At 38.0% G+C, this 12987-nt stretch overlaps 1 protein-coding gene across 1 annotated transcript in view; it reads right to left on the bottom strand.

Annotated features, from left to right (window-relative positions):
* Window positions 1–10272, bottom strand: part of LOC142669792 (uncharacterized) — a 29115-nt gene extending 18843 nt beyond the window's left edge. The window contains exons 1-3 of the mRNA XM_075847108.1: window positions 10153–10272; window positions 8463–8560; window positions 8200–8308 (exon numbers count right to left, since the gene is read on the bottom strand). Of these exons, the coding sequence (XP_075703223.1) occupies window positions 8200–8308; window positions 8463–8560; window positions 10153–10237 (292 nt within the window). The 5' untranslated portion in view covers window positions 10238–10272. The remainder of the gene's footprint in view (window positions 1–8199; window positions 8309–8462; window positions 8561–10152) is intronic.
* Window positions 10273–12987: the final 2715 nt, after the last annotated feature.

Genomic DNA, 12987 nt, shown 5'->3' with positions numbered 1-12987 from the left:
GTAGTATTATAGTTATAGTAATGTAGTATTATAGTTATAGTAATGTAGTATTATAGTTATAGTAATGTAGTATTATAGTTATAGTAATGTAGTATTATAGTAATGTAGTATTATAGTTATAGTAATGTAGTATTATAGTTATAGTAATGTAGTATTATTGTTCTAGTAATGTAGTATTATAGTTATAGTAATGTAGTATTATAGTTATAGTAATGTAGTATTATTGTTCTAGTAATGTAGTATTATAGTAATGTAGTATTATAGTTATAGTAATGTAGTATTATAGTTATAGTAATGTAGTATTATAGTTATAGTAATGTAGTATTATTGTTCTAGTAATGTAGTATTATAGTAATGTAGTATTATAGTTATAGTAATGTAGTATTATAGTTATAGTAATGTAGTATTATAGTTATAGTAATGTAGTATTATAGTTATAGTAATGTAGTATTATTGTTCTAGTAATGTAGTATTATAGTTATAGTAATGTAGTATTATAGTAATGTAGTATTATAGTTATAGTAATGTAGTATTATTGTTCTAGTAATGTAGTATTATAGTTATAGTAATGTAGTATTATTGTTCTAGTAATGTAGTATTATAGTTATAGTAATGTAGTATTATTGTTATAGTAATGTAGTATTATTATAGTAATGTAGTATTATTGTTCTAGTAATGTAGTATTATAGTTATAGTAATGTAGTATTATAGTAATGTAGTAGTAGTATTAATATGATAGTAATGTAGTATTATTGTTCTAGTAATGTAGTATTATAGTTATAGTAATGTAGTATTATAGTAATGTAGTATTATTATTATAGTAATGTAGTATTATTATTATAGTAATGTAGTATTATAGTTATAGCAATGTAGTATTATTGTTCTAGTAATGTAGTATTATAGTTATAGTAATGTAGTATTATAGTTATAGTATTGTAGTATTATAATAATGTAGTATTATTATAGTAATGTGGTATTTTAGCAATGAAGTATTATAGTAATGTAGTATTGTTATAGTATTATGGCAATGTAGAGATATTATAGTTATAGTAATGTAGTATTATAGTAATGTAGTATTATTGTTCTAGTAATGTAGTATTATAGTTATAGTAATGTAGTATTATAGTTATAGTAATGTAGTATTATTGTTCTAGTAATGTAGTATTATTGTTCTAGTAATGAAGTATTATAGTTATAGTAATGTAGTATTATAGTTATGGTAATGTAGTATTATAGTAATGTAGTATTATAGTTATAGTAATGTAGTATTATAGTTATAGTAATGTAGTATTATAGTTATAGTAATGTAGTATTATAGTAATGTAGTATTATAGTTATAGTAATGTAGTATTATAGTTATAGTAATGTAGTATTATTGTTCTAGTAATGTAGTATTATAGTTATAGTAATGTAGTATTATAGTTATAGTAATGTAGTATTATAGTTATAGTAATGTAGTATTATTGTTCTAGTAATGTAGTATTATAGTAATGTAGTATTATAGTTATAGTAATGTAGTATTATAGTAATGTAGTATTATAGTTATAGTAATGTAGTATTATAGTTATAGTAATGTAGTATTATTGTTCTAGTAATGTAGTATTATTGTTATAGTAATGTAGTATTATTATAGTAATGTAGTATTATTGTTCTAGTAATGTAGTATTATAGTTATAGTAATGTAGTATTATTGTTCTAGTAATGTAGTATTATAGTTATAGTAATGTAGTATTATAGTAATGTAGTATTATAGTTATAGTAATGTAGTATTATAGTTATAGTAATGTAGTATTATTGTTCTAGTAATGTAGTATTATTGTTATAGTAATGTAGTATTATTATAGTAATGTAGTATTATTGTTCTAGTAATGTAGTATTATAGTTATAGTAATGTAGTATTATTGTTCTATTGTTCTAGTAATGTAGTATTATAGTTATAGTAATGTAGTATTATTGTTATAGTAATGTAGTATTATTATAGTAATGTAGTATTATTGTTCTAGTAATGTAGTATTATAGTTATAGTAATGTAGTATTATAGTAATGTAGTAGTAGTATTAATATTATAGTAATGTAGTATTATTGTTATAGTAATGTAGTATTATTGTTATAGTAATGTAGTATTATTATAGTAATGTAGTATTATTATTATAGTAATGTAGTATTATAGTTATAGTAATGTAGTATTATAGTAATGTAGTATTATAGTAATGTAGTATTATTGTTCTAGTAATGTAGTGTTATAGTTATAGTAATGTAGTATTATTGTTCTAGTAATGTAGTATTATAGTTATAGTAATGTAGTATTATTGTTGTAGTAATGTAGTATTATAGTTATAGTAATGTAGTATTATTGTTCTAGTAATGTAGTATTATAGTTATAGTAATGTAGTATTATTATAGTAATGTAGTATTATAGTTATAGTAATGTAGTATTATAGTTATAGTAATGTAGTATTATAGTAATGTAGTAGTAGTATTAATATTATAGTAATATAGTATTGTTATTACTATTATTAACCCCTTAACGCTCAGCGACGTAATATTCCGTCGCGCTGACCATGCCATTCGCGCTCAGCGACGGAAAATTACGTCGCGGGAGTAACAGCCATTTCGGCCGTCTTCCCGACACATGCAGGAGCTGTGACAGCTGCTGTCTCGTACAGCAGATGCCGCAACTCCTACAGCGGGGACCGATCGCTGTATCCCCGCTGATTAACCCCTTAAAAGCCGCGTTCAATACTTTTAAGGGGTTAAGCTACCATCGCCGGCCTGCTACACGATAGCGGCCGGCGATGGTGACTATGGCAACCGGACACCTAACAATGGCGTCCGGCTATGCCATCGACGGAAGCCTAGTGGGTCCTGACAAAGTCAGGACCCACTGAGCTTGCTGTCAGTGAGTAGCTGACAGTTCTAATACACTGCACTACGCATGTAGTGCAGTGTATTAGAATAGCGATCAGGGCCTCCTGCCCTCATGTCCCCTAGTGGGACAAAGTAATAAAGTGAAAAAAAAAGTTAAAAAAAAGATGTGTAAAAATAAGAAAATAAAAGTTTTAAAAGTAATATCCCCCTTTTTTCCTTATCAGTCCTCTATTATTAATAAAAATATATAAACAAACAAATAAACTACACATAATTGGTATCGCCGCGTCCGTAGCGGCCTGAACTACAAAATTATTTTGTTATTTATCCCGCGCGGTGAACGCCGTAAAAGAAAATAATAATAAACCGTACCACAATCACAATTGTTGGGTCACTTCACCTCCCAAAAAATGGAATAAAAAGAGATCAAAAATTCGCATGTACCTAAAATTGGTCCTGATCGAAACTACAGTTCGTTACGCAAAAAATAAGTCCTCGCACGGCTTTATTGATTGAAAAATAAAAACGTTCTGGCTCTTAGAATAAGGTAACACAAAAAGTGAATGATTTTTTACAAAACGTATTTTATTGTGCAAACGCCATAAGACATAAAAAAAAACTATAAACATCTGGTATCGCCGTAATCGTATCGCCACGCAGAATAAAGTGAATATGTCATTTATAGCGCACGGTGAACGCTGTAAAAAAAAAACAAATGAAAAAACAATAGTAGAATTGCTGTTTTTTAGTCACCACGCCACCTAAAAATAGAACAAAAACGGATCAAAAAGTCGCATGCACCCCAAGAAAACTACAATGGATTCCTCAAGGGGTCTAGTTTCCAAAATGGGGTTACTTTTGGGGGGTTTCCACTGTTTTGGCACCACAAGACCTCTTCAAACCGGACATGGTGCCTAATAAAAAGGAGGGCTCAAAATCCACTAGGTGCTCCTTTGCTTCGGAGGCCGGTGCTTCAGTCCATTACCGCACTAAGGCCACATGTGGGATATTTCTCAAAACTGCAGAATCTGGGCAATACGTATTAAGTTGCGTTTCTCTGATAAAACCTTTTGTGTTATTAAAAAAACGGTATAAAAAAATATTTCACCTCTACTTTGCTCTAAATTCATAAACTTTCTAAATGCTGTTGTGAATACTTCGAGGGGTCTAGTTTCTAAAATGGGGTGTTTGATAGGGGTTTCTAATATATGGGCCCCTCAAAGCAACTTCAGAACTGAACTGGAACCTAAAAAATAATAAATTAGGCAATACTTCGCTTCTTACATTATACTGATAATGAGCCGTGCCCACCTACAGAGTTAGGATATATGAAGGGAAGGACACCAGTATTCAGCCCCCAGAATGCCCCCCCCCCTTACTGGGAGTTAATGCTAAAATTGTGCGGGATTTGGTGCACCCACTGCTGGACCGGGGTTACCACCTCTACCTGGATAATTTTTATACCAGCGTCCCACTCTTCAACTGCCTCGCTTCCAGAAGTCCTGCGGCATGCGGCACTGCTAGAAGAAACCTGAGAGGCTTCCCTAAGACTCTGCTGGGGCAAACACTCAGAAGGGGTGAGAGTAGGGCACATTCTAGCAGCAACATATTGTGTGTCAACTACAAGACAAGAGAGATGCCACCCCAGTACCCATGTACCTGTACGAGGTACCAGTACAGAGACCCCCAAACCAGACTGCATCCTGGACTACAATAGGTACATGGGAGGGGTGGACTTGTCAGATCAAGTCCTGAAGCCCTACAGCGCCATGCGCAAATCGCGGGTGTGGTATAAGAAGCTGGCCGTGCACATCATACAGATGGCATTGTACAATGCGTATGTGCTACATCGATGTGCAGGCCAGAGGGGAACTTTCCTGGAATTTCAAGAGGTGGTTATCAAGAAACTAATCTTTAGGGACCAAGAAGGGGGGGCACCCAGTACTTCTGTAAGCGAGGTCACACGCATTGTACCAGGGCAACACTTTCCAGGAGAAGTTCCCCAAACTGGCAAGAAGGGAAAAAGTCAAAAGAGGTGCAAAGTCTGCTATAAGAGGGGGATAAGGGAGGACACAATATATCAATGTGACGCGTGTCCCGAAAAACCAGGGCTCTGTATGAAAGTGTTTTAAAATTTATCATACATCCCTTAGATTTTTCATCTACCCTGACGCACTCCGCACAGCTTATCCCCCTCATCTTTCCCTTCTGAGCCTGCTGTGTGCCCAGGCAGCTAATAACAGCCACATGTAGGGTATTGCCGTCCTGGGAGAACCCACATTACAGTTTATGGGGTGTATATCTCCGGTGGCACATGCTGGGCACAATATATCGGACACTGAATTGACATATATGTATAGAAAATTGCAAATCTCACTCTGCACCATCTGCTGCGCATTATCTTTTACACAGTACCTGTGGGGTCAAAATGCTCACTACACCTCTAGATGAATGTCTTAAGGGGCGTAGTTTTTAAAATGGGGTCACTTCTCGGGGGTTTCAACTGTACTGGTCCCTCAGGGGCTTCTGCAAACATGACATAGCACCAGAAAAGCTCCAGTAGGCCAAATGGTGGTGTTTTCCTTCTGAGCCCTCCCATGGACCCAAACTGCAGTTTATCACCACAAATGGGGTATTGCTGCACTCAGGAGAAATTGGGCAATAAAATAGGGTATTTTGTTCGCTGTGAAAATAAAAAACTTTGCTCAAAAATGACATCTTACTGGAAAAAATGATTTTTTTTTAAATTTCACAGCCCAATTCAAATACGTGCTGTGAAAAAACTGTGCGGTCAAAATGGTCACAGCAACCATAAATCAATTCCTTGATGGGTGTAGTTTCCAAAATGGGGTCACTTCTGGTGGGTTTCGATTGCTTTGATACCTCTGGGGCTCCTTTCTTTCTGAGCCCTCCCATGGGCCCAAACGGCAGTTTATCAGAATAAATGGGGTATTGCCGCACTCAGGACAAATTGGGCAACAAAATGGGGTATTTTGTTCCCTGTGAAAATAAGAAATTTTGATAAAAAATGACATCTTATTGGAAAAAAGTACATTTTTTTAATTTCACAGCCCAATTCAAATACGTGCTGTGAAAAAACTGTGCGGTCAAAATGGTAACCACAACCATAAATTAATTCCTTGAGGGGTGTAGTTTCCAAAATGGGGTCACTTCTGGTGGGTTTCCATTGCTTTGATACCTCTGGGGGTCTGCAAATGCGACATGGCACCCGAAAACCAATCCAGCAAAATATGGACTCCAACAAACACATAGCGCTACTTTGCCGTTTGGGCCCATGGGAGAGCTCAGAAGGAGTTTTTTCACCACAAATGGGGTACTGCCGCACTCAGGACAAATTGGGGGACAAAATGGGGTATTTTATTTCTTGTGAAAATAAGACATTTTGATCACAAATTACATCTTATTGGAAAACATTTCATTTTTTAAATTTCACAGCCTAATTCAAATACGTGCTGTGAAAAAACTGTGTAGTCAAAATGGTAACAACAACCATAAGTTAATTCCTTGAGGGGTGTAGTTTCCAAAATGGGGTCACTTTTGGAGGATTCCTACTGTTTTGGCACCTCAACACCTCTTCAAACCTGGCATGCTGCCTAAAATATATTCTAATAAAAAAGAGGCCTCAAAATGCACTAGGTGCTTCTTTGCTTCTGGGGCTTGTGTTTTAGTCCACGAGCGCAGTAGAGCCACATGTGGGACATTTCTAAAAACTGCAGAATCTGGACAATACATATTTAGTAGTGTTTCTCTGGTAAAACCTTCTGTGTTACAGAATAAAAATGGAATATAATTGAAATTCAGCAAGAAAAATGAAATTTGCAAATTTCACCTCCACTTTGCTTTAATTCCTGTGAAATTCCTAAAGGGTTAAAAAAAACTTTCTAAATACTGTTTTGAATACTTTGAGGGGTCTAGTTTTTGAAATGGGGTGTTTTATCAGGGTTTCTAATACATAGGCTCCTCAAAGCCACTTCAGAACTGAACAGGTACCTTAAAAAAAAGGCTTTTGAAATTTTCTTAAAAATATGAGAAATTGCTGTTTATGTTCTAAGCCTTGTAACGTCCAAGAAAAATAAAAGAATGTTCAAAAAACGATGCCAATCTAAAGTAGACATATGGGAAATGTGAACTAGTAACTATTTTGGGGGGTATAACCGTCTGTTTTACAAGCACATGCATTTAAATTCATAAAAATGCAATTTTTTCAAAATTTTCTCTAAATTTTGCAATTTTTCACAAATATACACTGAATATATCGACCAAATTTTACCACTAACATGAAGCCCAATGTCTCACGAGAAAACAATCTCAGAATCGCTTGGATAGGTTTAAGCATTCCGACGTTATTACCATAGTGAAATATGTCAGATTTGAAAAATGGGCTCGGAGCCTTAAGGCCAAAACAAAGATGCGTCCTTAAGGGGTTAACGGAGCGATGGAAGACTGAACAGACATCGCCTACAGCCACGGGAGATTCGGATAAACGTCCTGGCACAGCTGGAGGCGATTTCTGTTCACTCTAAAACATAAAAAACCTACAAATAAAACTCGTCCCGCAAAAAACAAGCCCTCATACGGCTAGGACTACACAAAAATTAAAAGTATGACTCTTGGAATGAGACAATGAAAAAACTAAAAAGAATGGCCGGTCACTAAGGCCAAGTCGATCTTGTCTGAGCTGTTAACTGCATTTAGAGATATGCTTTACAGCAGCCACATGGGTCACGGGAAACAATAGTCTGGAGCTGAGCCATTGACTTCTACAGGACAGATTTCTAGGTGTGCTCTGTGACCTGTGCAGTGGCCATTGCGCAGGGAGGGGGAGGAGGGGAGCTGTGTCCATCACCTATTGTCAATGATGGATCCTGTGTTATCTATATATAGGTGTTACCTGTCAGTGTAATCCTGCCTGTGATGATAATGAGACGACTGCTGAGAAGTGATCTCTACAGAACAGGAAGAATCAGTCTATTATGAGACTCCGTGGCCAGAGGGAAAACTGCAAAATTTTAGAATTTTTAATATAATGACATAAAAAATAAGTGGATAAACTGAGTTTTTTCAGATCCCGGATGTTAGTGCAGCTATTAATCGTAGCTGGTGCCCCCCCCCCCCCCCCCCAAATCTGACACTAAGCCTAGTGCATGTTCATAGATCACCTTGTAGAGAACTTCTATGTGCAGTCACAGCTCCCTCAGCTCCTGCACTATGTATAACACATTGTCTGACGTGTTACTGTAATGTAGAACTAAGGAGGAACTCCACCTTAACAAACCTCCCAATTCACTTTCTAGATTCATTATTACTGACCTGTGGTAACACCTCCTGGAATTTCCTCCTCCACTTCACTCTTACACGGTTGATCGCTCCTCACCCGCTCTTCTTCATCCTCCACTTTATTATTAGTCAGATCTTCCCCCTGATTTCACATATGTAACAATTCAGTACAATACAGCAGAGGGTACGAAGAATCCAACAGATCAACATAAGAAACCCCCAAAATCTATAACCACAGGACCAAAAAGCTCCACACCCCCCTATATAGATCTGGTATAGGTCTCAGCTTCATCTACCTGATGAGTCTCTGGGACATTGTGATTTTCCTCTGGACAGTCCTGGGAATACAGATGACTGGGACATCTCTCTGGTGGATTTCCCCTACTGGATCCATCTGTAGGAAACACACAGTGACTGAATACATGACTACTGTATATCTGTCTATATATCAGACACTTCTCTCTACACTTCTATGTTTACTGATCAGAGCCGAAATGACAATGTTGAGGTCCTCACTACCTGCGCCGCGGTCTCGGAGCCTTGTAAGCCGCAGGCCTAAAGTCGACTGTGGCCTACCAGAGCAAATAGCGGGGCGCCGACGGCTCCCTGCTCCGCCATAGTATTTAACTGTATCTATGTTCTGTGGACGCGGATACACATGAAAATGGTGGGACACAGGGCGCCCAAATTTTGAGACTTCCCTGCAAACCAAAAAACTTCAAGGTGTCGTCTGCTTATTAGCCTAATATAAACTGTACACATCTTTGTAGACAATATTTTCTTTAATTAAATAAATATATATATATTGGTCTTAGGTGTTTATACACATTCTTTTTTTAAATTGACTTTTATTAAAAGTTTTTATTTTTACGATGCAGCTGTTATGTCTCCTCTACACACAGAAGCAGAATCACTCGCTATCAGCCGAATCCGTAAGTGAAGTGAACTGACGACTCGGCTGAGAGCGGGTCCTGTGTATCCGTGTTCATCACCTTAGATCTGAGGGTAATTATTGTGATCCTGTGTGATAAAGACTCAGGACCCGCTCTCAGCCGTCAGTTCACTTCACTCACAGATTAGGCTGATAGATAATGATCTCGCTCCTGTGTATAGAGGAGACATAACCGCTGTATCGTAAAAATTGGAAAAATGTTTAATTAAAGTCAATTAAAAAAACAAAGTCAAATATTTAATGAAAAATAAATAATTGCCTGTAGAAGGTGCACATAGCACAAGGGAGAATAAGCTTTTTTTTTATCCAAGTCATTGTGAGATTGTCTTTCCAGAACACATTGTACTTTACATTAGTGGTAAACTTTGCTCCATACATTCTGTGTTATATAGTTATTAAGGATGAAAAAAGACACAAGTCCATCATGTCCAACCTATAATCCGACCGTGTTGATCCAGAGGAAGATAAAACCCCCGTGAGGTGAATGACAATTGTCTCATTAGAGGAAAACTCCTCCCCTGACACCAAATCTGGAAATCAAAATAAATCCCTGGATCATCGACCCATCTCCAGAATCTAGAACCCATAACTTGTAATATTAAAGAGAACCTCCGATTATACTGAGATTATATAGGAAACTATTATACTGCCGGAGTGTGCCGATAATCATCTTTCTAAATGACTCGTATTATCATGTTTACTTCTAACTACAGCACGGACTGCCCATAGTCCGCGCTGCCAGCTGCCCATAACTCTGCATTAGGAGACAGAGCGTCCTGCTCGTCTTTATGGCATCTGTATCCAGAACATACGCCAGCGCTGTACAATGTAATGTGACTAATGCAGAGTTATGAGCAGCCGGCAGCACGAAACACAGGGATCTAACATGATGTGAAAAGACCCAAAATCGTATACACGTCATTGTATACATGTGTATATGTACTGCACATGACGGTATTAAGATTTCAACATGGCCGCCAGTGCCAGCCTGTGTCCACAGTAATGCCAATATATATATATCGGTCTCTTCTCACCTTGTGATGTGCGCGGCCGGAAGTCCTCCATCATGAACTCCTCGTACAGATCCTTGTTTCCTTCTAGATACTCCCATTCCTCCATGGAGAAATAGACAGCGACATCCTGACACCTTATAGGAACCTGACACACACAATGATACAGTCATCACCCAGACTCCTCCAGTGCCGTTACTGTAGAATTCCCCAGCATTCCCAGCAGTGTCACCTCTCCAGTCAGCAGCTCAGTCATCTTGTAGATCAGTTCTAAGATCTTCTTCTCATGTATCCGGGAGCGAGGGGGAGGCTCTGTGATGGGGCTCTGACTACTGCTCCATCCTCCTGACTCATGGATGATGGGAGTCGTACAGTCACCCGATGTCTTCTTCACTATTGTGTACTCCTGTGTATGGAGAGAGACACTTAGAGAACTGAACACAGTATTCCCCCCTCAGTAGAAAGAGGGAGATTGTGACCCCGCTGTATAGAGCTCTAGTGACCCCACATCTGTAATACTGGAGACCTCACCTACAAAAAGACATTGAGGAAATAGAACGAGGCCAAAACTAAAAAGGAAATAATATTGTGGGGACTAGATGGACCATGTGCTCTCCTCCTGCCATCATCTTCTATGTTTCTATATAGATGTCATCCTGATCCTCCTGGTTCCTTGTCATTCTCATTGCTCTACAACATTACTATTGCTTCATTGGTGACATGACACATAACTGACCACATTGGTGGCTGATCTTTAGCTTTTCTGCTGGTGGCTTCTTGACGTCACTTGGAAGGTCTGGACACCGGATACTTCCTATTACTTCCTATTATGTATTGTCCCTTCCTTATGTGTGACTTGTTCTATAATGTAGAAAAGTTTACCTCTCCGCTCAACAGGTAGATGATCTCCAAGGTGAAGTCTAATATTCTTCTGCTCACCTCATTCCTGTCCTTGTCCATCCTTGGTGGGTCATTCAGGAGAAGGAACATTGTGGAGGAGAGGATGGGAAAACTGGAGGATCTTGAGGATCTAGTACTGCAGACGTCTTTATGAAGAAAGGAGAAGATGGAGATCATACAGGGGACAACATCATGTGTGACATACAGAACCTCACTTATTGATCATTGAGAGAAACATCTTCTCAGAGCCGTCACCACATGGAATAAAAGGGGTATTCCCAACACGGACATTTCTCCCCAGGATATGCCAGAAATGTCTGATAGATGCGGCTCCACCTCTGGCCGTGCTCGGCTGTTTCTGGACCTCCTATACAAGTGAATGGGGAGAGTCGTGCACATGTGTGGTCACCTCTACATTCATTCTCCACCTGGATGCAGTAATCACCTCACCAGGTAGGTCGGGGGACACCCGTTCTCCACATAGAGGTGGGACCCCCATATATCACACATTTGCGACATATCTTTCAGGTGAGAAGAGTAAAATTAAGACATTTCCCCTCCAGACAATGAAGACCTGACTCCTGACAACCTCACACATGGCGGATACTGGGGAGACATTGCGAACATCTCACAAGTCGTGGTGCACACTATGCAGTCCGTGTTTGATATGAACTGTGAGGTTCTGCAGCAGCTGAGGTGACATTATATATAGGGAACATGCAGTGTGATCTCTTATGTTATAGCACAGGTGGAGCAGAGCTGAGTGATACATTGTTTTGTGGGACAAGATTCAGTATAAACTTGTATTTTACTCAATTAATCACTTCCTGCACAGGACATTTACCGCTCAGGAGTTGTTCACATGACATAGGGAAGACCTGATACCTGATGCAAAGACCGGAGACCGGAGAGAACTACGATTACGACCGTTTAACCTCTTCGATGCTGCAGTCAATAGTGACTGAGGCATCTAAGTGTTTGGGAGGGGGCTCCTCTGTGAGACCGTACTCACCTTGAGATTGTGGAGTAATGATGTTGTCAATTTCAATTGTGTACAGAAAAAAAATAAACTTCACCTAACAAAATGTTTTATTATGGATTTTTTTTAACAATAAATAATTGTTAACGCCACAAAAACAAATGTTAGGACTCCTAAATGATTATATTTTACGACTTCTTTCAGCGTGAAGTATAAGGATTTTAGAGACATTATTGTAAAGTGTCTTCCCATTTGCGGTCAGGACTGGATGACATTATTCGGGATGGTGTAAGAGTTATTCCAGAGAGACCCCAACACGAGGACAACGTCTCCCCCGAGTTTATGTGACAGTGAAATACGGAGTCAGACTTGTCTCACCACTGAAGGTTATTTCCACCGTGGTCATAAAAAGCCGATCCTGGAATTATAACAGAGCTACAAATAGTTATTTGTCTTGTACAGATAACGGGGTCACTAGTAAGACAGATATAGATTATATTACATCACGTCATTTATCTCATCCGCTCTCTACAATGTCAGGGTCAATATGTCGGTTGTACAACATTAATGGTGCGAATACATAAACCTCTTCTAGATAGGAACAAGAAAGACGCCAGTAATCCATCAGTCATGTCCAAAGGCGGCCATCCCCATGACAACACTGAACGTCATGTTGCGGTGGAGAAATAATTATTTGACATAAGGGATTTGCAGGCACAGCTATTCCAAAATCTACACTGATTATCAGGATTGTCCCTTAGGTGATGTGTGATCACTTATATAATATATACTGATTATCAGGATTGTCCCTTAGGTGCTATGTGTGATCACTTATATAATATACACTGATTATCAGGATTCTCCCTGGTGCTATGTGTGATCACTTATATAATATATACTGATTATCAGGATTGTCCCTGGTGCTATGTGTGATCACTTATATAATATATACTGATTATCAGGATTGTCCCTGGTGCTAT

Source organism: Rhinoderma darwinii, chromosome 1, assembly GCF_050947455.1.
Source record: "Rhinoderma darwinii isolate aRhiDar2 chromosome 1, aRhiDar2.hap1, whole genome shotgun sequence".
In the NCBI taxonomy this organism is placed as follows: domain Eukaryota; kingdom Metazoa; phylum Chordata; class Amphibia; order Anura; family Rhinodermatidae; genus Rhinoderma; species Rhinoderma darwinii.
The sequence above is the reverse complement of the archived record's forward strand: the minus strand, read 5'-3'. Positions and strand labels throughout refer to the sequence as shown.